The sequence below is a fragment of the Mobula birostris genome, chromosome 10 (assembly GCF_030028105.1).
Source record: "Mobula birostris isolate sMobBir1 chromosome 10, sMobBir1.hap1, whole genome shotgun sequence".
NCBI lineage: Eukaryota > Metazoa > Chordata > Chondrichthyes > Myliobatiformes > Myliobatidae > Mobula > Mobula birostris.
Genome location: NC_092379.1, coordinates 39,766,417 through 39,793,051, shown reverse-complemented (window position 1 = coordinate 39,793,051; position 26,635 = coordinate 39,766,417). Strand labels below are relative to the sequence as shown.

At 44.2% G+C, this 26,635-nt stretch overlaps 1 protein-coding gene across 1 annotated transcript in view; it reads left to right on the top strand.

Annotated features, from left to right (window-relative positions):
- Positions 1-26,635, top strand: part of LOC140203609 (serine/threonine-protein phosphatase 2A 65 kDa regulatory subunit A beta isoform-like) — a 96,263-nt gene that overhangs the window by 13,735 nt on the left and 55,893 nt on the right. Inside the window, exons 2-5 of the mRNA XM_072269657.1 lie at positions 16,568-16,663; positions 18,084-18,241; positions 24,090-24,180; positions 24,272-24,372. Of these exons, the coding sequence (XP_072125758.1) occupies positions 16,568-16,663; positions 18,084-18,241; positions 24,090-24,180; positions 24,272-24,372 (446 nt within the window). The remainder of the gene's footprint in view (positions 1-16,567; positions 16,664-18,083; positions 18,242-24,089; positions 24,181-24,271; positions 24,373-26,635) is intronic.

Here is a 26,635-nt window from a genome sequence, read left to right as displayed (position 1 = left end):
GTCGTATCGAGGGGTGATGGGAGACAGCGATACTCGAAGTGGGTTCCCTATGTCCAGTCTATTCTGCAATTTAGTTTTTGTTGCATTCATTGCAGAGATATGTTGGAAATGGAAGCACCGTTTTCAGTGCTTTTGTGGCTATCTCAGGATATTTAGCCTTGACTTTGATCCAGAATGCCGGCAGAGATGTTATGTCAAACATACTTTTAAGTCCGCCTTCATTTGCAAGCTCGAGGAGTTGATCTTCTTCCTGTGCTGACATGGATGACGCGCGGGTAATGACCTCGCGTGTGTTCAAGCTCAGCAGTGGGTGAGGGGGGATGAGGAAAGGTGAAGCTGACTCATATCGCCAAATCATATCGTTTCCTAGCGGCCCGGTAGCACATGCTTTGCGGCCCGGTACCGGTCCACAGCCCGGTGATTGGGGACCACTGGTCTTTGTTACGTACCCCGTAACTGGGTTGCCAAACCAGCAGAAATGGATCACTCAGTTGGAGTCTGGATTACTAGAACTAAGAAAGTTTTATTAAAGAAACAAGCAACACAGTACTCTAATCAAAAGGATAATGAATGCAACGGTTCAGCAATGATAAACATACATGTACACAGAATTAAGATAACAGGATCAATCAAGCTCTATCGTTGTCTAGGGGTAAATGCCCAGTTTCAAAGTGACGCAAAGTTCAGTTCAATTTAGTTCAGTTCAGTTCGCAGACAGTGGAGGGAAGGAGAGAGAGAGCAAAATGAATGAATATTCAAAAGGACTTCCACACACAGACCTTCGCAGTCAGCTTTCGGGCAAGCCCTTTGTGATGTCATCTGAGGTCACTGACCGTGACCCCCTCCGTTTCGAGATACGATCGTTTCTCTGCGGTGAACCCGGCACCCAGGCAAGGGTGGACACACACCAGGTTCCCGCCGATCATGCCTTTCCACCCTGTGTGTCTATGGCCTGGTCCCGCAACCGGCCTTCCAAAACTTCCCACCGACTTGTGAGAGACGCACCGCTTCCAGGGTCTCGTTACCTCGGGTGTCGTGTGTGTCCTGCCTTAGTGAACCTGTCCCTTTTTATCCCCCTGCTGGGGTATCGCCTGTCCATCACTTCAAACAGTTCAGGGTTCAAAGGGGGAGCCGATCTTGACAGCTCTCTCCTTCTGTTACTCTCTCTCCCGTCCCTTCATTACACATCTCCCAATGCTGCTCCATTGTTTTCCTTATCTCTCTCTCTCCTGAAGACAGGTGGCAGACCAACTGCTGATCCCACTGGTGCCAGCACAGGACAGCTACATCTTAATCTATGTGTATTCTTGTCACACTTCCCCCCTTTAAGGATTTTTACCGGGGGTAAAAATTACAAACATGAATACATTATTTGGTACACACAGATATACATCTTTATCAGCTATTTGGCTAATACAGCGAGTTTGAAGTTGTCAACACCTGACAGACAGTCAGCCATCACATTTTCTGTTCCTTTTATATGTGTTATTAATAATCCCTCTTACCAGGCTCCAACTCAGCAAACTTCATAGTGGCCAAAAACACTGATGAATTGCGATCAATGTACCTCTCATTGGGTTTCGTCCCGGACCACAATAACAAGGGTCGTCCCATTCCGACTTAGTTTTCTCTCGCAAGGGCTTAGTCGGAGGGGGAGGGGTGGTAACCGCAGAGTTACTGCAAAACTTCCTACAGTACCCCACCATCTCCAAGAGCCTTCTGAGGGTCCTCTTGTCTGTCGGGGTTGGGATGTCAGCGATAGCCTGCACCGTAGCTTGCATCGCCGCCAGCTGCCCCTGTGTCACCACAATTCCCAGGTAAGTGACCTTCGTGTGGCCGAACTCATTTTTTCCAAGGTTCACTATCAAGCTGGCTTCAGACAGCCGTATTACATCGCCAATACACACCTCTGTGTTCGTCAGCCCTTTCGTCACTGAATTACCCAACTGTCAATGTCCTGGAGGGGCCAACATTGTCCAGAGTCTCAGCAGGACAGCCCACATAAATACTGTGGTACCAGAGCAGATTGAATGTTGTGAACTCAATGAAGACCTTCCCATCTTCACCCTCTTCCCTTCCTAATCCCCCTTCTCCCATGGCCCACTCTCCTCTCCCATCAGATTCCTCCTCCTTCAGCCCTTTAACTCTTCCACCTCTACCAGGGGTTCCCAACCTTTTATTTGCCATGGACCAGTACAATTAAGCAAGGGGTCTCAGAGTGAATGTGGAGAGGATGTTTCTTATGGTAGGGAGTCTAAGACCAGAGGACAGCCTCATAATAGTGAGGTGTCCTTTTAGAGATGAATAGGAAGATGAGAAGAAAGTTCTTTAGCCAGAGAGTGGTGAATCTGTGGCATTTATTGCCACAGTCAGCTGTGAAGGCCGAGTATTTTTGTATATTTAAGGCAGAGGTTGGTCAGGTCATGAAGGGATAAAGGGAGAAGGCAGGAGATTGGGGCTGAGAGGGAAAATGGATCAGCTATGATGAAATGCAGAGCAGACTAATGGTCTAATTCTGCTCCCATATCTTGTGGTTTTAGGATATTGGGAACCCTTGACCTAAACACTTCCAGCTTCTAACTTTATCCATCTTCCCCCTTACCTGGTCTCACCTATCACCTGCCAGCTTGAAGTCCTTCCCTCCATGCTCCCAACACCTCCCAGTCTTATTCTGGCTTCTTCCCAGTTCCTTTCCAGTCCTGATGAGGGGGTCTCGGTTTGAAACATCGACTCTTTATTCCTCAGCAGAGTTGCTGCCTGACCTGCTGAGTTCCTCCAGCACTTGGTGTGTGTGTTGTGGGTTGGAAGCAAAATATGCTTGACCCTGATGGACTGAGAGAGACACAATCTCCACCTACTGGCTGTTTATTAATACGTAAACCAGTACAGGAAAAAAAGAATTGTGGTCAGCATAGAGCAGACATGATTACATCGCACGGCAGGGCAGGCTTCTGACAACCAAGTCCAGCTCCTGGCCTTCACGTCTGGCTGAGCTACTAAGATTGGCGGAACCGTTTCTACTGACAGGAGAAGGCACCTAGGTGGGTTACTGACGCCTTAAAACAAGTTGCTTTGGGCTGATGCCAAACTATCGACCTCTGCCATTCCTTTGCATTCATCTGCTGCGTGGAGAGAGCTCGTCTGCTGTGTGGGCAACAACTTGCTCTCCGTGTTGTACTTCCCTGGCTTGCACATCATGTAGACAGCTAGGACACAACATCCATGGTCCATTCCGACCAATGCAGAACCTCCAGGCCTAGCTCATTAACAGACTCCTTCAGCGGACTGGAGGACAGCCTCCATATGAAAGACCGGAAGAACTGAAGACATTGGAGTAGAGTTAGGCCTTTCAGCCTATCGAGTCTGCTCCGCTGTTTCATCATGGCTGATCCATTTCCCTCTCAAACCCATTTTCCCTTTAACCTTTGACGCCCTATCTAATTATTTGGTGATGCGTTGCCTGAGCTGCCTATTCAAACATCCAATGTCAGTCCATCCTTTCTGAGATAAGGGGCCCAAAAATGCACACAAGACTCCAGGTGAGGCCTCACTACTGCCTTATAAAGCCTCAGCATTACATCCTTACATGCAGAAAGACTGGAATCCTCTCTCTCACTCACACTGACACCAAGCTGTCTGGCCAGGGCAAACATCTGCCAACAGGTTTGTTTGTTAACTTGAAATCCAGCTCACGTTCCCAACCTCCGAACCAAAGCCCTGCTTGTGCTGAAGGCTAAAGCAGTGAAAAGACCCGTTGGCGTGACCCTCCGACGTTCCTTCAAAGATATCCCTGCAGCTGAGGGCAGGAGTCCTTTAATAGAACATACAACAGTATAGTACAGGAACAGGCCCTTCGGCCCTCAATGTTGTGCCAGAACAATTAAATTAGTAATCAGATAGCTAACTAAGCTCATCTCTCCTGCCTACACAATGTCCATATCCTCCCATCTTCCTCACATTCATGTGCCTATCTAAACGTCTCTTAAAAATCTCTAATGCATCTATCTCTACCACCACCGCAGGCACCCACCACTCTCTGTGTAAACGATCCGCTCTCACATCTCTGAAATTACCCTCACTCACCTCCTCCTCTCCTTGGACTCCCCGCTCTGGTTCTCTGCCTGCTCTGGATCTTCTCATCTCGAATTGCCGACGGGACATCGACTTCATCACTCCTTCACTCCTCCACTGAATGCACTGCCCTCTACTCTCCCCGCACCAATCCCAACCTGACCATCAAACTGCCTCCAAAGCCAGTCTATCCTTCCTCAAGTATGGAGACCCGAACTGCACGCAGTACTCCAGGTGCAGCCTCACCAGTACCCTGTACAGTTGCAGCATAACTTCCCCGCTCTTCAATTCAGTCCCTCTCGTAATGAAGGCCAATTCTGTATTCCATTTGCTTTTGTGATAGCCTGCTGCACCTGCAAACTAACCTTTTGTGATTCATGCACAAGTACTCCCAAGTCCCTCAGCACAGCAGTATGCTGGAAATTTTCACCGTTTAAATAATAATCTGCTCTTCTATTTTTCCTAACAAAGTGGATGACCTCACATTTACCAACATTGTACCCCATCTGCCAGACCCTTGCCCACTCACTTAACCTATCGATATGTATCTCTCTGTATCTTCTGCACAATTTACTTTTCCACTCAATTTGGTATCATCAGCAAACTTAAGCGATACACTACACTTGGTTCCCTCTTTGAGATGGTTAATATATATTGTGAACAGTTGCGGGCCCAGCACCGACCCGTATGGCACCACTGCTCACCACTGATTGCCAACCAGAGTAACACCCATGCATCCGAACTCTGCTTTCTTTCAGTTAACCAATCCTGTATCCATGCTAATACATCACCCCAACTCTTTGCATCCTTATCTTATGGATAAGTCTTTTATGCAGTACCTTATCAAACACCTTCCAGAAATCCAAGTAAATAACGTCCATCTGTTCCCCTCTATCCACTGTGCTCGTTATATCCTCAAAGAACTCCAGTAAGTTTGTCAAACAGGATCTGCCCTTGCTGAATCCATGCTGCATCTGCCTGATGGATCTATTTCTTGCCAGATGCCTCGCTATTTCTTCTTTAATGATAGCTTCAAGCATTTTCCAACTACAGATGTTAAACTAACTGACCTGTAGTTACCTGCTTTAGCCTACATCATTTTTTGAACTGTGGCGTGACATTCGCCGTCTTCTAATCCACCAGAACCTGCCCACAGTCCAGAGAATTTTAGTTTATTTTCTTTCCTTATTCCCCTTCTTTATTAATTGCTTGATGGGCCTTTGTTGCTGTTTGAAATTTTCCCAGTCTTCCAGTTTCCCACTACTCTTGGAGGCTTTCTATTCACATGCTTTTAGTTTGACACCTTCTTTAATTTCCTCAGTTATCCAAGACTGGCTCTCCCCACCCTTACTGTCCGTGCTTTTAACTGGAATATACTTTTGTTGAGCACCGTGAAAAATCTCTTTGAAAGTCTTCCACTGCTCCTCAATAGTCCCACCATATAGCCTGTGTTCCCAGACTACTTTTGCACCCTCCATTTGTATGGGAAACTCAGTCATACTGTGATCACTCTTTCCGAGAGGATCCCTAACTACAAGATCACTAATCTTACCTTTCTCATTGCACAGGACCAGATCTAAGATAACACATTCTCTTGCAGGTTAAGTAACACGCTGTTCAAGAAAGCCATCATTTATGCCTTCAATGAAGTCCTCCACAAGACTGTCTCGACCAATTTGATTCACCCAATCTCTGTGCAAGTTAGTCTCCCATGATAACTGCTGTTCCATTCTCCCGTGCCTGAGATATTTCTGTTTACTGCCTGTGCCACTGTAATGTGATTATTTGGTGGCTGATCGACAACTCCCACTAGGGATTTTTTTTCCATTACTGTTCCTAATCTCTACCTAGATGGACTCAACGTTCTGCTCCTTAGATCTTATATCGTCTCTCACTGTCGCACTGATCTCATCCTTACAGCGCTACCCCACCTCCCTTACCTTCCTGCCTATCATACCGTATAACCTGATATCCTTGGATATTTAATTCCCAATCTTGACTTAGCTGAGAGGTTGCTTTGAGCTGAGCTGTAAATCATCTACAAGATGTCAGCTCAGCTGAAATCATCTACATCTCGTAGATTAAATCATTCGTCCCACCTAAGACGACTTAGCACGTCAACCAAGAGAATGGTTATCAAACTGATTGTTCATTTGTATCAATAGTCCATTGACTTGGCCGGAATGGTTATCAAGCTGATTGTTCTTTGTATCCATAGTCCATTGACTTGGCTGGAATGCTTATCAAATTGATTGTTCTTTTGTATCGGTGGCCTTATAACCTCTGACAATTCTGACATCAGGCAGTGAATTAGTTGAACTGCTGGGGAGATCAGAAAGGTTCTCTCCCTGATGTCAGGTCCAAATTCACTCACCGGCTGAGCTCGAAGAACTAAACGGGTGGAAAGATAAGTAACGATCTTTTTGTACTGTTGTTATTTGATCCAGCAAAGTTACGTTTACAAACCTCCTCTGCACCTTTCCAATCCTGAGGCAACCAGAACGCGACACAATTGTGTTGTGGGTAGTGGGGAACTGGTGTGGGATCAGAAAGAGGGCGATAGGATTGAGGAGGGATTATAAAGGGGTAGTAGAGAATGTGGTTAAGAGCATAAGATGCAGATCAGAATTAGGCCACTTGGCCCATCAAGTCTACTCTGCCATTTCATCATGGGTGATCCATTTTTCCTCTCAGCCGCAATCTCCTGCTTTCCATATAACCATATAACAATTACAGCACGGAAACAGGCCATCGTGGCCCTTCTAGTCCGTGCCGAATGCTTACTCTCACCTAGTCCCATCTACCTGCACTTAGCCCATAACCCTCATTCCTTTCCTGTCCATATACCTATCAAACTTTTTTTTAATGACAAAATTGTACCTGCCTCTACCACTTCTACTGGAAGCTCATTCCACACAGTTACCACTCCCTGAGTAAAGAAGTTCCCACTCTTGTTACCCCTAAACTTTTGCCCCTTAACTCTCAACTCATGTCCTCTTGTTTGAATCTCCCCTACTCTCAACGGAAAAAGCCTATCCAAGTCAACTCTATCTATCCCCCTCATAATTTTAAATGCCTCTATCAAGTCCCCGGTCAAACTTCTACGCTCCAAACAATAAAGACCTAACTTGTTCAACCTTTCTCTGTAACTTAGGTGCTGAAACCCAGGTGACATTCTGGTAAATCTCCTCTGTACTCTCTCTATTTTGTTGACATCCTTCCTATAATTTGGTGACCACAACTGTACACAAGACTCCAAATTTGGCCTCACCAATGCCTTGTACAATTTCAACATTACATCCCATCTCCTATATTCAGTGCTCTGATTTATAAAGGCCAGCATACCAAAAGCTTTCTTCACCATCCTATCCACATGAGATTCCACCTTCAGGGAACTATGCACTATTATTCCTAGACCACGCTGTTCTACTGCATTCTTCAATGCCTTACCATTTACCATGTATGTCCTATTTTGATTAGTCCTACCAAAATGTAGCACCTCACACTTATCAGCATTAAACTCCATCTGCCATCTTTCAGCCCACTCTTCTAACTGGCCCAAATTCTCTGCAAGCTTTGAAAACCCACTTCATTATCCAAAATGCCAACTATCTTAGTATCATCTGCATACTTACTAATCCAATTTACCACTCTATCATCCAGATCATTAATGTATATGACAAACAACATTGGACCCAGTACAGATCCCTGAAGCACACCACTAGTCACCGGCCTCCAACCTGACAAACAGTTATCCACCACTGCTCTCTGACATCTCCAATCCAGCCACTGTTAAATCCATTTTTCTACTTAAATATTATACCTAACGATTGAACCTTCCTAACTAACCTTCCGTGTGGAACTTTGTCAAAGGCCTTACTGAAGTCCATATAGACAACATCCACCACTTTACCCTTGTCAACTTTTTAAGTAACCTCTTCAAAAAATTCAATAAGATCTGTCAAACATGACCTTCCATGCACAAATCCATGTTGACTGTTCCTAAACAGCTACCCTGTCTATCCAGATAATTATATATACCATCTCTAAGAATATTTTCCATTAACTTACCCACCACTGACGTCAAACTCACAGGCTGATAATTGCTAGGTTTACTCTTAGAACTTAGCAATTTACTCTTAACTTTACTCTTAGAACACCTCCACCACCATCGCCAGCAGCTCATTCCACGCACTCACCACTCTCTGCATAAAGAGCTTAGCCCTGACATCTCCTCTGTACCTACTTCCAAGCACCTTAAAACTGTGCCCTCTCATGCTAGCTGGGAAAAAGCTTCTGACTATCCAAACGATCAATGCCTCTCATCATCTTATACACCTCTGTCAGGTCACCTCTCATCCTCCGTCGCTCCAAGAAGAAAAGGCCGAGTTCACTTAACCTATTCTCATAAGGCATGCTCTCCAGTCCAGGGAACATCCTTATAAATCTCCTCTGCACCCTTTCTATGCTTTCCACATCCTTCCTATAGTGAGGCGACCAGAACTGAGCAGAGTACTCCAAGTGGGGTGTGACCAGGGTCCTATATAGCTGCAACATTACCCCTCAGCTCTAAACTCAATCCCACGGTTGATGAAGGTCAATACACTGTATGCTTTCTTAACCACAGAGCCAACCTGCACAGCAGCTTTGAGCATCCTATGGACTCGGACCCCAAGATCCCTCTGATCCCCCACACTGCCAAGAGTCTTTTTCTTCATTAATCTTTTCATTGATTTAACAAAAGCTTAAATACAAATCAAGAGGAGAATTCATTCAAATATATATATCGGTAACAATATAATCCAAGATTAAGATAGACATTGTCAAAATCATAGATATTGTTAAACTAGTATAAAATATATAATAAAAAATGAAAATAACAATTGTCTTAGCAGTTTATGAAGAGAAAGGAAAAAACATTGGGTTTTAAATGAAAAGGAAAAAGAACCCACTACACTAAAGAAACAAAAAAAAAGAGGACTGGGCAGTCCATTTTCAGGATACGATCAAGAAAGAAAGAAAGACTTTCTGATGAAATCTAAAACTTTGAAAAAAGACTGAAAGAGTAATAAATAATTAAATGAAAATATTGGATAAAAGGTCACCGTATTGCTAAGAGCCTTACCATTCATACTATATTCTGTCATCATATTTGACCTACCAAAATGAACCACCTCTCACTTATTTGTGTTGAACTTCATCTATCACTTCTCAGCCCAGTTTTGCATCCTATCAATGTCCCGCTATCCACACTATCCACAACCCCGCCAACCATTGTGTCATCAGCAAATTTACTAACCTAATCCTCCACTTCCTCATCCAGGTCAATTGGTGGCCACCAAGAGGTCCTGGTTTCTTCTGCTGAATGGACTGTGGGTGCTCGTCAAAGTGGTCTCCCAATCTGGGCCGGGTCTCACAGGTGAAATGTTGCCTCACCTGGAAGGACTGTTTGGGCCCCGAATGGTAGTGAGGGAGGAGATCCAGGGGCAGCTGTGGCACTTCTCCTGGTGGCCACCAATTTTAATTCTACCTCCCATTCCCATTCCAACATGTTGGTCCATGGCCTCCTCTACTGCTGCGATGAGGCCACACTCAGGTTGGAGGAACAACTCCTTATTCCATCTGGGTAGCCTCCAACCTGATGGCATCAACATCAATTTCTCCTGCTTCCGGTAATGACCCCCTCACTTCACCATTCTCCATTCACATTTTGCTCCCTCACCTTATCTCCTTACCTGCCCATCACCTCCCTCTGGTGCTCTTCCCCCTTCCCTTTCTTCCATGGCCTTCTGTCCTCTCCTATCAGATTCCCCCTTCTCCAGCCCTTTATCTCTTTCACCAATTTCTCAGCTCTTTAGCTCACCACTCCCCATCTCCTGGTTTCACCTATCACCCACAACCTTGTACGTCTTCCCCACCTTCTTACTCTGATCTCATCTTTTTTTTTCTAGTCCTGATGAAGCATCTTGGCCCAAAACGACAACTGACTGGTACAAGCTGACAGGAAGGTGACAGTAACTCAAATCACCTCACGTTACAACAGTGGTGTGCAGAAGAGCATCTCTAAACACACATGTCGAACTTTGAAGTGGATGATGAAGAATACCATTTTCACAATACCAGTAATATTGAAAAAAAATAACGTTCACTTGCAGTCTATGCAGAAGTAAACATCATGGTACCTGCAGCTGCCTAAATTGACATACAGAGGCAGGAAAACGTTTGGGCACCCCGGTCAAAATTTTTGTTACTGTGAATAGTTAAGTGAGTAGAAGATGAACTGATCTCCAAAAATCATAACGTTGAAGATGAAACATTCTTTTCAACATATTGAGCAAGATTAGTGTATTATTTTGGTTTTGTACAATTTTTGAGTGAAAAAAAGGAAAGGAGCACCATTGAAAAGTTTAGGCACCCCAAAAGATTTGAGCTCAGAGATAACTTTTACCAAGGTTCCAGACCTTAATTAGCTTGTTAGGGTTATGGCTTGTTCACAGTCATCGTTAGGAAAGGCCAGGTGATGCAAATTTTAAAGCTTTATAAATACCCTGACTCCTCAAACCTTGTCCCAACAAACAGCAGCCATGGGCTCCTCTAAGCAGCTGCCTAGCACTCTGAAAATTAAAATAAATGATGCCCACAAAGCAGGAGAAGGCTATCAGATGATAGCAAAGCATTTTCAGATAGCCGTTTCCTCAGTTCGTAACGTAATTAAGAAATGGCAGTTAGCAGGAACGGTGGAGGTCAAGTTGAGGTCTGTAAGACCAAGAAAACTTTCCAAGAGAGCTACTCATAGGATTGCCAGAAAGGCAAATGAAAACCCCTGTTTGACTACAAAAGACCTTCAGGAAGATTTAGCAGACTCTGGAGTGGTGGTGCACTGTTCTACTGTGCAGCGACACTGAAGAAATATGACCTTCATGGAAGAGTCATCAGAAGAAAACTTTTCCTGCATCGTTACCACAAATTTCAGCATCAGAAGTTTGCAAAGGAACATCTAAACAAGCCTGATGCATTTTGGAAACAAGTCAATGGTAGAATTGAGTTTTCTTCAGTTGGCAATTCTTCTAGAAGTGCCAGGATTTGTTTTCCTCAAAGACCATTTCTATATTTTAAAGATTCTTTGCTTCCTGCAGGGAGGAGGTGTGAGGCTATTTGGCTAACCATTGGTGGGAAGGTAATTTAGATTAGGAATCAATTAAAGCCAATTGTACGGACAAATGTCAACTTTCCCCTTATTATTCTTTTGCCTCGGAGAACAATTTAGAGTGATTTCTTTTTTTTAATCCTAACTTGCCCAAAGAGGTGAATATTAATGCACTGGGATCACGAATGTAATTCTGTGTCGTTTTCTTTTCTGTGCACATTGGAACAAAAAGTCTGTCAGACACAACTGTTTCATTCAATAAATCACAAGACCCACCCCAACTGAAATTTGTGGCCAATGATTATAATCAATGATGGGAAGGTTCAAATAATGAAGTGCAAATATTTGGGATAGCATTTTATCAGATTGCATGTTTTAATTAGTTTTAATCAGTGGCTGATGTCATCACAGTGGGTCATGACATCACAATGGCTGATGACATCACAATAGCTGATGACATCACAGTGGGTCATGACATCACAGAAACCATGAGAAATATTTTGGTGTTGATAAGAAGCACAAACTGTTGTGTCTCAGTCTTCAGCTAGGAAATAATAGAGAGCTAAAGAGGTGATAACTCCCGAACAAATGGGGTTGAGATGGACCAGATGCTTGCTCAGGCAGGATGAAGAGGAAAGATCTCAGGTAATTCCAAACTTGTCAGCAAGTGTTCAGTGTCCAGCTGGCCCCCGTTTTTTGAACGTTCACTTTACGACTCCTCGCTGTTATGAAAGACCAAATTAGTTACCTCTTTTCGCTGACAAGAAGGTGTTTTCACTGTTACAAAAAAATGCAGCACGCACCCCGAGCAGCGAGAGTGGCGAAAATAGCGTTCAGCGTTTCTTGTGAAGCGAGCCGTTATAGAGGCAGCGCGCACCCTGAGCAGCGAAAAGTGAAATAGCGTTCAGCGTTTGTTTTGCAGCGAGCCGTTATAGAGGCAGCGCGCACCCCGAGCTGTGAGAGTGGCGAAAAGCCAAGCTCCTTCCCTGGGAACTACACTCAGCATCTCAGCATTAAGCTGCCATAGCTTTGAACTGCGTGAGATTTTCGCTACAATTGACAATGCTGCAATGATTGCAGAAAAGTATGACTTTAACTTTGAAAGGGCACGTAGGTTCAGGGCAGGTTTGCAGGATGTTTTGAGTGCTTACAAAGAACTGTATGATAGAAAGATGTGTGAACGTTCCAGCGTGCTGGCTGTCTTCTTGACTCTGCTAAGTGAAACTACGCTGTACATCAGTGGTCCCCAACCTCTGGGCCGCGGCCCGGTACTGATCCGCGAAGCATGCAGTGGTGCAGCGATAGCCGGAACGCACCCAGAAAAAAGCCGAAATAAACAAGCTAATTAATTAGGTGCCACCTGGCATGTAAATGTCGGCCCAGATCAGAGACGATGCAATCAGCACCTAATTATTTAACACACATAAAAGTTGCTGGTGTACGCAGCAGACCAGGCAGCATCTATAGGAAGAGGTGCAGTCGACATTTTGGGCCGAGACCCTTCGTCAGGACTAACTGAAGGAAGAGCTAGTAAGAGATTTGAAAGTGGGAGGGGGAGGGGGAGATCCGAAATGATAGGAGAAGACAGGAGGGGGAAGGATGGAGCCAAGAGCTGGACAGCTGATTGGCAAAAGGGATATGAGAGGATCATGGGACAGGAGGCCTAGGGAGAAAGAAAGGGGGAGGGGGGAAGCCCAGAGGATGGGCAATAATGGATGGGGTATGAGGGGGAGGTGGGGCATTAACAGAAGTTAGGGAAGTCACCGTTCATGCTATCAGGTTGGAGGCTACCCAGTCGGAATATAAGGTGTTGCTCCTCCAACCTGAGTACGGCTTCATCTTTACAGTAGAGGAGGCCATGGATAGACATATCGGAATGGGAATGGGAATGGGACGTGGAATTAAAATGTGTGGCCACTGGGAAATCCTGCTTTCTCTGGTGGACAGAGCGTAGGTGTTCAGCGAAACGACCTCCCAGTCTGCGTCGGGTCTCACCAATATATAGAAGGCTGCATCGGGAGCACGGGACGCAGTATACCACCCCAGCCGACTCACAGGTGAAGTGTCGCCTCACCTGGAAGGACTGTCTGGGGCCCTGAATGGTGGTAAGGGAGGAAGTGTAAGGGCGTGTGTAGCACTTGTTCCGCTTACAAGGATAAGTGCCAGGAGGGAGATCGGTGGGGTGGGATGGTGGGGACGAATGGACAAGGGAGTCGCGTAGGGAGCCATCCCTGTGGAAAGCGGAGGGGGAGGGAAAGATGTGCTTAGTGGTGGGATCCCGTTGGAGCTGGCGGAAGTTACGGAGAATTATTTGTTGGACCTGGAGGCTGGTGGGGTGGTAGGTGAAGACAAGGGGAACCCTATCCCTAGTGGGGTGGTGGGAGGACGGGGTGAGAGCAGATGTGCGTGAAATGGCAGAGATGCGTTTGAGAGCAGAGTTGATGGTGGAGGAAGGGAAGCTCCTTTCTTTAAAAAAGGAGGACATCTCCTTCGTCCTGGAATGAAAAGCCTCATCCTGAAAGCAGATGCGGCGGAGATGGAGGATTTGCGAGAAGGGGATGGTATTTTTTCAAGAGACAGGGTGAGAAGAGGAATAGACCAGATAGCTGTGAGAGTCTGTAGGCTTATAGTAGGCATCAGTAGATAAGCTGTCTCTAGAGATAGAGACAGAAAGATCTAGAAAGGGGAGGGAGGTGTCGGAAATGGACCAGGTATTCAAGGACTCGGCAGCTTACCTCAATGAGTATGCCTCAGCTGTCACAGACTTCTCTGGAAATGCACGGAGAACTGTGTGTCTCACAAGACGATCCGGGTATTCCCTAACCGGAAACCATGGATGAATTATGAGGTCAAATCCCTTTTAAAGGCTAGAGCTGCGGCTTTTAGGTCCGGGGATACCAGTGGCTACACAGAATCCAGGCGTGAACTCCGGAAAGCCATTAGGGGCGCCAAGAGGCAATATCGAGCCGAGTTGGAAGCCCAGGTTAACCAAAGGGATGCCAGTAGACTATGGCAGGGTCTAAATGAGATCACTGGGCACAAAGAAAAGGCTGGGAATTTCTTGTGTGATTCTTTCAAGGGTAACATGTTTGAGATGAACATTAAACTTTGAGGGTTTGGGCTAATAGGTTGCAGCAGGTTAGTGAAATATATGGAAGGATATAATGGGATGCATTGAAAGGGCAGGGAGGGGGCAATCCAGTGGACGGATGTACAGAATTTAAGTTGCTGGATGTTAAATGTTTGCAAGCTTCCTGCCCATCTAATCTTTATTTTATCAAATCAGAAAATACTAACAGCTCGGGAACTAATCTACTTCCATTCTCTTGCCCTTGTGCAGTCTGCTTCCTCAGAAGACAGTGCCCCTTCATCAAACGAAGCTGATAGAAAGACTAACACCAGCCCTAGTTTACAGTCATGCCAAGGATCCTGCAGCTCGTCTGACGAATCTGTATCCATGACACAATCAGGTATGAAGTTTCTGACAGCTATGTGTGAGCTTTTCAGTATTTATACTCGGTAGGTACTCACAGAATTCCATGTAAGCACAGCTAACATTACAGCTCAGTACTGATGGGAGAGTCTCAGCAAATCTAGTTGCTCATGAAGGGTTGCAATTGTCCATATCAGCAGAATTGTATTCAGCTGCAAACTGTAATCTCGAGGCCTGCTCTATCACTCCTTTTGACCATTACTATCAAGCTGGGGACCAATGCCAGTTCAGTGGTGAGTATAGAAAGAAGTTTTACAAGTTGCATTGGGTGGATCTGAACTGAATAGAGCTGCTACACAGAACCATCAGCTTGTTAAATGGCAAAAGCAGCATGCAGTAAACAGATGCATCACACACAATGCTGGAGGAACTCAGCAGGCCAGACAGCATTAAAGGAAAAGAGTAAACAATCGATGTTTCAGGCCGAAAACCTTCACGACTGGAACGGAAGGAAGAAGGAGTCAGAAAAAGAAGGTGGGGGAAAGGAAGGAAGAGATACAAGTTGGCAGGTGATAGGTGATACTGGGAGAGGTGGAGCGGTTAAAGTAAAGAGCTGGGAAGTTGATTGGTGAAAGGGGTAAAGGGTTAGAGTAGGGGGTATTTGATAGGAGAGGACAGAGGACCATTGAAGAAGGGAAGGAGGAGGAGCCCCAGTGGGAGGTGATGGGCAGGTAAGGAGATGAGGTGAGAGAGGGAAACGAATGGAGAGGAGGAGGAGGCAGTTACTGGAAGTTTGAGAAATTGACGTTTGTGCCATCAGGTTGGAGATCACCCAAACAAAAAATAAGCTCTTTGCCGCTCCAACCTGAGGGTGGCCTCACAGTGACAGGAGACCATGGACTGACATAATGGAATGGAAAGTAGAGTTGGAATGGCTGGCCACCGGAAAATCCCGCTTTTTGTGGCAGATGGAGCGAAGCTGCTTGACAAATGTCTCCCAGTCTGGTCTGATCAATATATAGGAGGCAACACTAGATACTATAGGTGATCCCAACAGACTCACGGGTGAAGTGTCGCCTGGCGTGGAAGGGCTGTTTGAAGCCCTGAATGGTAGTGAGGAAGGAGGTGTAGGGGCAGGTGTGGCCCTTGTTCTGCTTGCAAGGATAAGTGCCAGGAGGGAAATCAGTGGGGAGGGATGAGTGGACAAGGGAGTCGTGTAAGGAGTGACTCCTACGGAAAGATGTGCTTGGTGGTGGGCTCCCTTTGGAGATAGCAGAAGTTGCAGAGAGTTACGTGCGGGATGCAGAGGCTTGTGTGGTGATAGGTGAGGACAAGAGGAACCCTATCCTTCGTGTGGCGGCAGGTGGAAGGGTTCAGGGTGATTTGTGCAATGTGGTTGAGGGCTACGTTGATAGTGGAGGAAAGGAAGCCCTTTTCTTTGAAGAAGGAGGATATCTCAGTTGTTCTGGAATGAAAAGCTTCATTCTGGGAGCAGATGCAGTGGAAATGGAGGAACTGAGGCCAGGGAATGGCATTTTTGCAAGTGATAGGGTGGGAAGATGTCTTGTCCAGAGAGCTGCGAGAGTCAGTGGGTTTGTAAAGAGTATCAGCAGATAAACTGTCTCCAAAGATGGAGACGGGGATCGAGAAAGGGGTGAGAGGTGTCAGAAGTGGGCCAGTTGAGGGCAGTGTGGAAATTGGAGAAAGTTGAGGAAATTGATGAGCTCAGCATGGGTGCTGGAAGCAGGACCAATGCAGTTATCTTTGTAGCGTAGGAAGAGTTGTGGAGTGATGCCCGTTTAGGTTCGAAACATGGACTGTTCCACAACTGTTAACTCTCTTCCGTAGCTGTTGCCTAGCCTGCTGAGTTCCTTCAGCATTTTCTGGGTATTACTTTGGATTTCCTATATCTGCAGATTTTCTCATCTTCAATGAAGAGTTCAGCAGTTCCCCAACCAATGGATCTGATCAAAGTTCTGCCACCCTGGTTCACACAGTCGTGATGGTGATAGGTTAGCTAACATGAGGACACTTCTCCAGTGAAGATCCCCACCTTCAATTAAACCAGAGCCTGGAATGAACTTTGTGAAACTATATTCAACTGGAAGAACTGAGTGAATGATGCATCTGTGCTTCCTCCCAAAGTCCTCACTGTTATAATGGTAGTTTTCAGCCAAATCAAAGAATGAGCGAGTAGCAGGAACAGCAATAATAATGAAAATGGACAACCTCCGATGTGTCGTGCTTAAAGTTTTTGCACTTCAGAACTAAATGCCTAGCATGCCAAGCATATCCAGTACAGGTCTGTCAGTGGCAACTACATGTCCCTAGTTACGTTCTATCCACCAAAAACAGAGTATATCCGATCTGGCTAATTACTGTCCTGTCATAAAAGTAATGGGAGGTGTCACCAACTGTGCTCTTAAGGGGCATTTGCTCTTCAGTAATCTGTTCCCCCATGCCCATTTTGACTTTCCAGGGTCAGAGTTAGTGCAGTATTTACAGGTGATTTGAGTGACTGCCTTTAATGAGGCTGTATTTGACAGGGTGTGGGATTAAATAGCCCGAATCAAATTGAACTCTGGAAATCAACGTGAAAACTACACTGGCAAGATTTGTACCACACAAAGGAAAAGGTTTAAAAGCAGTGGTCAGTGAGTTCTAGCTTTGGTTAGTGAAATGTTGCATGTAATCTATTTTGCAGCAAGTGTTTCTCTGCCTATTGATGCAATGCTCACCATTAGCTTCCATTTTTTTTAAAATCTGATTTTATATTTAAATTGTTTCCTGATGTTTCCCTGCTTATGATCTCAATGAGTCCACAACTGTATTTGCTGTTGAGAGTGTGAGCCACGTCTCCAACGAGGCCGTGACTCTGGCCGGTCGGTGTCCGACGAGGTTGGGGCTTTATGTGCGTAATTGGTATTTTGGGGGATATCAGTATTTCTTTCCTTCCCTGTTTGCCCTTCATCTGTCGGCTTACTGGGCCAATTAAGAAGACATTTAAGAGTCTATTGCTTTGCTCAGCTGTGTGTTAGTAGTATTCTGAGCTTTAAGAGTGCATTTAGTGAGTTATGGATCTGATTGCACTGTACAGTGACAGCTTTTGATTATATTTACGGGAGAATGGTACCAGGAGGACAATGTCAAAATCAAAATGCATTTCCTGCCACTGGGGATCTCAGGACATGTGTGATAAACAAAACAAAATGGTATGTGAGAGTTTCCATTTAATTCTTGCAGCTATTAATGCATTGAATCAGGTGGATTTTAATTTGAAATTTAAGCTTCAAGTAGCAATAAATGAATAGAAACTGAGTAAAATTGTTAGTTGATTTCACCCCGCTGAGGTATGTATTTTGAATGATAAATAATTGGTTGAATTGGAAGCTATTACCTATTATAACTTTGATTTGATTGCATCCTGAACAGAGAAAGCATCTGAGCAGAGTGATATCGAGGGCAGGATTCATGCACCTAAAGATGATCTGAGGAAACATAAACCTATTGTAAACAAATTGAAGAAAGGGCAGAAGCTTCGGAAGGAGAGATTGAAGGCACAGGAGGTCAGTCTCATTAACGAACTAAGGGTAAGATTGTCGGCGTACTCACCTTGACTGCCCTGCCAGTCTTTGATTAGGGCAATAAGAACGTTGTATGTATATACTACCCCAAAATCAATTTGCTATCCACAATATTCATTTTTTAATTTGGAAAATTGTTGAGGAAATTCAGTAACACACATCAAAGTTGCTGGTGAATGTTTATGTGTGTTGCTTGAAATCCTAGCATCTGCAGATTTCCTGGTGTTTGAGGAAATTAAGTACATGATTATTCAAAGGACTTGATCTACCTTTATTCTTTTTGTTTCTGTTCCATTGCTGGAAAATCCTTTATATCACCCTCAACTCATTCTTAAGGCCCTTTGCATTGCTATATTGCTTCTGACTTTCAAAAGTCTTTGAAAAGTATGCAGCATTCAATAGTGCGTTCGGTTGTCTTTCCCCAGTTGCTGCTATTCTCCTGCTTTGTATCTGCTATGTTAAAGCAGCAGGAGGCAACGCTTTCTGAAAGTTTGGGGAAATCTGGATTGTTGCAGTCTTTACAATTTATTTTTTACAGCATTTAGCCAAATTGATTTGCCATCCTCTGAATATTTTCAGTTGTCAGCCTTGATTAATTTACCAACTAAAATTGGATTGATTAAGTTGAAAATGCTTTTGCTGATTTGTTGAGTTTGCAGCCACTGCCTTCGTATGCCGATGGAAAGCTGTTTCCAATATTCTGAGACATATGTGAATTTTGGACTGTACTTCATATTGGTTTCCTTCAGGTTTTGGTGTTTTGTTAATTGTGGCTGGTTGGTGGGTGGGTGAGCTGTAAATATTTTGTGTGTAAGGTGGGGTTGGGGGTTTCGATGTTACTGTGACTGGTCTGTTTTGCAGGCGAGGGGGTCGGGGATTGTTATTGTTTCTTTTCTTTGTCGTACTGATGGTGGGGAGAGTTGGTGTCTTTTCTTTCATCAACTCTCATGGTCTTTCTGTATTTCAGGACTATCTGGAGAAGACAAGTATCAGAGTTGTACGTGCATACTTTGACAATAAAATGAAGCTTTGAACATTTCACCGTTTTCTTTCTCTTGTATTACCAGTCCTGTGATGAATCGATTAAAAGGACTCCAGCAAAACTAAGCAAAGTGTCCAGTTCCACCAAACCACAAATCAAAACCCCTTCCTCCATTGCTGCTGAGAAGCCCAAGGCTAAACCACTTTCTCTACAAAGGTAATGTCACTGGGCAATACAGCCTTAGTTGGAAAAGGACTTCTCAGAATATTGGTAGTGTCACTGTTTTATAAGTTAAACATAATGGGATGCCTTCTCCCCTATTGAAAGTACTTATTTTTAAATTAGGTTGCACGTGACTGTTGTTCATTTATTTAGCAGACTTCTTTAAAGAGTAGTACAGTATTTTCTACTGAGGAGGTGGAGCATGAAACAATGACAGTGACTTTTGAAATATTATTTCAGTAATTTTGTTTCTCTCTTTTTAGACACTGCTTCACCTGCTGAATATTTTGTCATTCTCTTTACATTTCCAGCACCTGTGATATTTTGATTTCTGTTTTCAAAAAGTTTACTAAATTTCTAGCAGGTTTTCTTTCAAGAGCTGATTGTTCCATCCAGTGACATAATTCATTCTATTCTGCAGTTTAATGATAATCTGTGAAATTTGCTGTGCTCCTGAGTCTGTGGGATTTGGCTCAGAAATGTTGTGAGTAGCTTGCTGTAACACGCACGGAATCAGGCAGAATTTGTGAAAAGAAAAGCAGTCTACAATGTCGATCTGCGATCCTTCGTCACTGCAAAATTCCAAAGACAATATGATATTTATCTGCCAAGCTCTTAAGCTCAAAATTAGTTTTCTGCTTTTTGTTTTCAGGGCTGAATCTGAAAAGAGCTGGAAATCGCTTCCTGAGGGTGAAGGATCTAATGTGTCATTGAGTTGCTTTGTTAAAAAGGGTACGTCTGCATCTCAAAATGTTCTCTCTGTAAACACCTGAGATGACACATTCCAAAAACACTTGATAAAAGAAAGTTTTTTAAGTTGAAAGTTTACAAGTATAAACACTTTTAAAAATTAGTTGAACAACTAAATTGTGTTTCTAAAAATAAAACCTACCTGCCTATTTCCTAAGCCAAGCTCATAGAACCATAAAAATAAATATGTTGGGAATTGCATCTGTGATGGTCAAGAAAAGAGCTACCCATTCTAATTCCACGTCCTACCTCAGGCTCTGTAGCCCAGTTGATCACAGCGCTTCAGATATTCATTTACTTTTTAAATATGAGGGGAATTTATGCCTTGGAAGTATTTCAGATCCCTCTACCATCCTCTGAGTGAAAATACTTTTAATACTACTAGCAGTTACGATGGACCTCAGTTTTTTTTTAATCCCCCTGTTCAGGAAATAAGCCCTTCTCATTTCTGCCATTTGATCCTCCCAATTTTATACATCTCAAGACTAGAAAACAACCCAAGCTTATCCAATCTTTCCTCCATAGCTACAATTTTCCAGGCTTAACATTATCTCTTGTAAGACCGACCTGGGCTCCCACAATCCAGGCTATTCATATGGTACGGTACTGAAGGATTACTCTACCAATAGAGATGCAATGGTAACCGGAAACCTGTCTGGTTTTATCAATGTAACAGATAATGTAGTCCTAATTTTAAAAAGAAGTAGGAAGTGTTCTTCCTCCAGTTCTTGCCAATGTTTTTCTGGCAACCAACACTTAGAACATTATCTGGTCTGCAATCTCTCCATCACTTCAATCACTTTCAGTTACTTGGCCCAGATCACTTTATTTTCACTATGGGTTTAGTGTTTATACATTTTCATCCCCTTCCAGGAAGTCCTTAATGTTCTGCTTCTTTCTAGACAACAGACCTCATCAGTTCCCCTTCATCACCATCTTTCCTCACCTGGTAGAACTAGTTCTTACTCTCAAGTTTGACTTAGGTTTCTCCCACTTTCTCCAAACTAAAGGTGAAGCCTCGGACAGTTGCATGGGCCCCAATTAAACATGCCTTTTCAGCAGTTATATGGGACAATCCATGTTTCAAGGCTTCACTAGTAACGCCTTGGCTTCCTGCATATGGCGTGCACGCAGTAGCTTCATTTCGGGTACAGTGAACCAGATGCCCGATATGTTAACTCCACCTGCTCTCCTTGCTGATCTCCAGGGTCCCAAGCTTAAACCCCTCAGGCTGGGGATTGCCCTGCAGGTGATAGGGCATGGTCCTCAATTTCTCAACTCCCAGCATGCCCAGTAACTCGTAGATGAGTCTACTCTCGAAGTCCCATCCCTGGTCGCTATGTATCCACCCGGGGAAGGCCATAATGCATGAAATACTTCTCCCATAACACTTTTGCCACCGTAGTCGCCTTCTGGTCCTTGATAGGAAAAGCCTGAGCATATCCAGTGTAGTGGTCCGTGATGACTAAGACACTGGCCGTGTTGCTGGCATCGGGTTCTATAGACAGGAAATCCATACACACCAGGTCCAGGAGCCCTGCACTCTGCAGGTATGACAGAGGAGCTGCCTGCACAGGCAGTGTCTTCCAGCGTATGCAGCGAATGCACGACTTGCAGTACTCTTCAACCTCCAACTTCATTCAGGGCCAGAAAAACCATAGGTCTTTTCCACCCCCAAATGTCCAGGATCATCATGAAGTGAACTCAACGCAATGCTCCGATACTTCTCAGGCAGAACCAGCTGGCAACGCCGAGGTCGGTCCGGGGCTGACATGACCGGTATAAAATTTGGTTCTTTAACTTCAAACGAGGCTATTCTCTCAGTAATGGAGGTACTGAAGCTGGTTTTGTCTTCTCCGCCTGCGCCATATCCCCCTTTCCAAATACATACCAGATAGTGCCAGTGCCCGGATCACCTCACTGAGCAGCTGCCACTCCTCCAGAACTCAATTCCGGCAGCTGCTTGCTCTTCAGAGCAGTCAGGTTACAGTAAACTGGAGGTAGGGCATCATCAGAAGCCCCCAAATGATCCACTGCTCGATCCGCCCTTTCCTTTTCGTCGGCCTTCACGGTGATGGCAAACTGACACATGGCCTTTATAACCCTTATTTTGTTGTGTGGTTAGTAGAGAAACCAAATATAAAAGACAAAGACGCCACTCTTGTTAAAGTTAACAGTTTGTGCACAAAAATCTTTGGAGCTCACGCCTCCGGTGTTCCTCCTCAATGACCTCCGCCGAAACGTTGCCAACCGCTGGACCCTCGAATTCCCGTAGACTCCGTCCGGTGATCACCGAGCACTCCCCGCACTCGTTCTACCTCCTCACTCGCCTCGACCGAAAAACCACAAAAGCTCGGTTCCCAGACAAACAAGATAGAATAATGTGTCTCTCATTTGGTTAGTTCCCTGTTATCTGTCGTTAAAACCCAAATATCACAGCTACAGAGAAACTATTACATCAGCAGTTAGCATTACAGAGACGCCATTTCATTAGCCTTAGCAGTTAACATTACCAAGAACCCTACATGTGTTAGTTGGTATGTGTTCTAAGACTGGGGCTCTCAGTACATGTGTGATAAACAAAACAAAATGGTATGTGAGAGTTTCCAATTAATTCTGGCAGCTATTACTGCGTTGAATCAGATAGATTTTAATTGGAAACTTAAGCTTCAGGTAGCGATAAATGAATAGAAACTAAGTAAAATTGTTAGTTGATTTCTCCCTGCTGAGGTGTATATTTTGAATGATAAAGAATTGGTTGAATTGGAAGCTACTACCTATTATAACTTTGATTTGATTGCATCCCTAACAGGGACAGCATCTGCCAAGAGATCTAGTGTAGACAAATTGAAGGAAGTGCATGAAAAGTATCAGGAGGAGAGATTGAAGGCACAGGAGGCCAGACTCAGTAAAAAACTAGAGGTAAGATTATTGTTATACCTTCTTACCTTGACTGTCCTGCCAGTCTTTGATTAGGGCAATAAGAAAGTTGTCTGTATATACTACTCCAAAATCAATTTGCTATCCACAATATTCATTGTTTAATTTGGAAAACTGTTGAGGAAATTAAGTATATGGTTATTCAAAGGACTTGATCTAGCTTTATTCTTTTTGTTTCTGTTCCATTGCTGGAAGATCCTTCATATCACCCTCAACTTATTCTTAAGGCCCTTTGCATTGCTATATTGCTTCTGACGTTCACAAGTTTTTGAAAAGTATGTAGCTCATTCCACACTCTCACCACCTTCTGAGTGAAGAAATTCCCCCCTCATGTTCCCCTTAAACCTCTCACCTTTCACTCTTAAACCATGGCCTCTGGTTGTAGTCCCACCCAACCTAAGTGGCAAAAATCTGCTTGCATTTACCCTAGATCCTTCATACCTCTGTCAAATCTCCTCTCAATCTTCTATGTTCCAAGCAATAAGGGCCTAACCTATTCAATCTTCCCTCATAACTCAGGTCCTCCAGTCCTGGCACCATCCTTCTAAACCTTCTCTGTACTCTTTCAACTTTACTGACATCTTTCCTGTGGGTAGGCAGCTGAAAGTGCACATGACACTCCAAATTAGGTCTTACTACTGTCTTATAGAATTTCAACATAACATCCAAACTTACCTTGATTTATGAAGCCCAAGGTGCCAGAAGCTTTCTTCATGACCATATCTACCCATGGCACCACTTTCAGTGAATTATGGTCCTGTATTCATGGAAATGGATGACCAAAGCAGAGGCTCGGCATCTGTAGAAAGAGAAACCATTTAATGACTGGGCTCGGGACTTGTGCTGACGAGAATAATGTTGTGCGGTGCCCAGTGGAGTGGCCAGTAATATCTTTTTTTTTCCAGAATTCTGTTCAGGGTTGGATGGCATTGATCAATTTCATTTCTTTCCTTTCCCCAGTCACGGTTGAACAACATAAAGCAACTGTCCACAATTGCCTTGGCCTTGGGGGTAGAGCATACCCGGAATGAGCTGCTCCCACTTCTGACTGGTAGGTACAAAGCTGCGTGTGGTTGGGCTGCTTCGGTTTGAACAATCGCCTCTCAGAGTCACCCTGCCACTGATTTCTCGTCTAGATGCAGACACCATTTTCGATGAAGACGAGGCACTGCTGGCATTAGCGGAGCAACTAGGGAGCTTCACGGTGCTCGTTGGCGGACCGGAGTATGTTCACTGTTTGCTGGTAAGAGCGGTCGTACATTTACAAAGCACTGGACAAGACGGACACGCGGTTAATGCCATTGAAGTGGTATTACTGTCTTAATAAAGGTTAATTTCCAGAAGATGATTCTCAAAGCAGCAGGGTTCCACAGGCAATGATAAAGTAAGTGACTTTATAATGAGTCATAGAAAAGTTCAGCACATGTTCCCCTTAAACATTTCACCTTTCACCCTTAACCCATGACCTCTAGCTGCAGTCTCATCCAACCTCAGTGGACAATGACTGCTTGCATTTACCCTATCTAAACCCCTCGTAATCTTGTCTCCTTCTGTCATATCTCTTTGCAATCTTCTATGTTCCAAGTTAAAAAGAAGTCCTAACATATTCAATCTTTCCATATAACTCAGGTCCTCCAAACCCGGCAATGTCCCTGTAATCTTTCTTTGTTATGATGGGTTGCATGAATGAGGGGTAAACGGACACATACAGAACCCTCTCTGCTTTTATTGTTTGCAATAAAATCTTTGAGGCAGATGAGGCTTTGTGCCACCCCAACATATCTGTAGGCACGAGAAAGTCTGCAGATGCTGGAAATCCAAAGCAACTCTCACAAAACGCTGGAGGAACTCAGCAGCTCAGGCAGCGTCTGTGGAAAAGAGTAAGCGGTCGATGTTTCTGGCCGAGACCCTTCTTCAGGACCTGGTTGAAATATTGGAGGGGTGTATCATTGAGAATTGCTACAGTGAAGTGTAGTTACTCTACCCCTGATCCAGGTTCACCCACGCAGCCTGTTGGAAAATGTACATGGACTGATACCGTCCCCCGAACACTGAAACCTCTGCTCTGTATTGACCAAATATACGTTCAACATGAGCCCAACCGGGGGAAACAAAACACAGATTTTAATGCCCAGATGCAATGGTCCTATGCATTTAATATTTATTTAAAATAACATACTTGTATTGTTTTTAAATACCCGTAATGGGGAACAAGATTCTGAAATTAAATAACGAGGGCCTCAGGCTATTACAGGGCATAGATCAAATTGAAATGATTTTCAGTGATCAGTTCATCATAGGACAATTCAGAATTAAAACAATGAAATCAATTTATGAAACCACCAAAGTAGCTCGATCAATGAGGTTTAACCAGGATGCTGCCTGCTTTAGAGGAAGTGCTGCAACTTTATCAGACTCTGGGTGGGCCACGTCTGGAGTATTGCATGCAGTTCTGATTGTCCCACTATAGGAAAGATGTTGGGGCTTTGGGGTCGATGCGGAAGAGGTTCGCCAGAATGTTGCCTGGTTGAGAGGACGTGTGATCATGAGAGCTGGATAAACTTATGTTGTTTTCTCTGAAGCGCTGGAGGCCGAGGGGAGATCTGCTAGAGGTTTGTAAGATTATGAGGAGCATGTGCATAGATTAAGTAAAGAGGAGTATCTGTTTCCCAGGATTTAAATGTCTAATACCAGAGGTATGCATTAAAGGTGAGAGTGGGTAGGTAGGTTCAAGGGGGATGTGACGGGTAAGTTTTTTTTACCATCAGAGTGGTGGATGCCTGGAATACATTGACTGGTATGATGGTAGGGACTTTTCAGAGACTTTTGGATAGGCGCATGGGTATGAAAAAGATGGAGGGAGATGGACATTGTGTAGGTAGGAGGGATTAGTTCTTGGTGGTTTTTGATTTTCTTTTTAGCTGGTTCAGCACAACATTGTGGGCCGAATGGCCTGTTTCTGTACTTTACTATTCCATGTTTTACTTTATTGTTTGCAGTGGTTTCAAATTAGACATTCCAGCGTCAGTATGTTGCGTATAGAGTGTGTACGTTCTTTTGTATTGATACTCCTTTCAAAAATGTTTTCTTTTTGTGTAAAATTACCTGCGAGTACAGGCAGAGAATTCTTAAAGCATTTACGTAAGGAATCCAATTTGCTCATGTGTGGGTGGGGGCTGTATATAAAATATCACAAACTTTTAGCAGTGTTTCTTGAAGAACGCTGAGATGGCGTGGCTTTGTATTATAGAAAATAGCAATTCAGAAACGTTTTCTCGGAGCCCCTGTGATGCCTGCAATTCTAAACTGAAACGTGGGCACAGTTGTTGTTTGAATAGTTCTATAAGATATAGGTGCAGAGTTAGGCTATTTGGCCCATCGATCCATTTTCCCCTCTCAGCCCCAATCTCCTGCCTTCTCCCTGTATCCTTCCATGCTGCGATTAATCAAGAGTCTTATCAATTTGTCTTTCAATCATGGCTGATCCTTTTTTCCCCTCCTCTGCC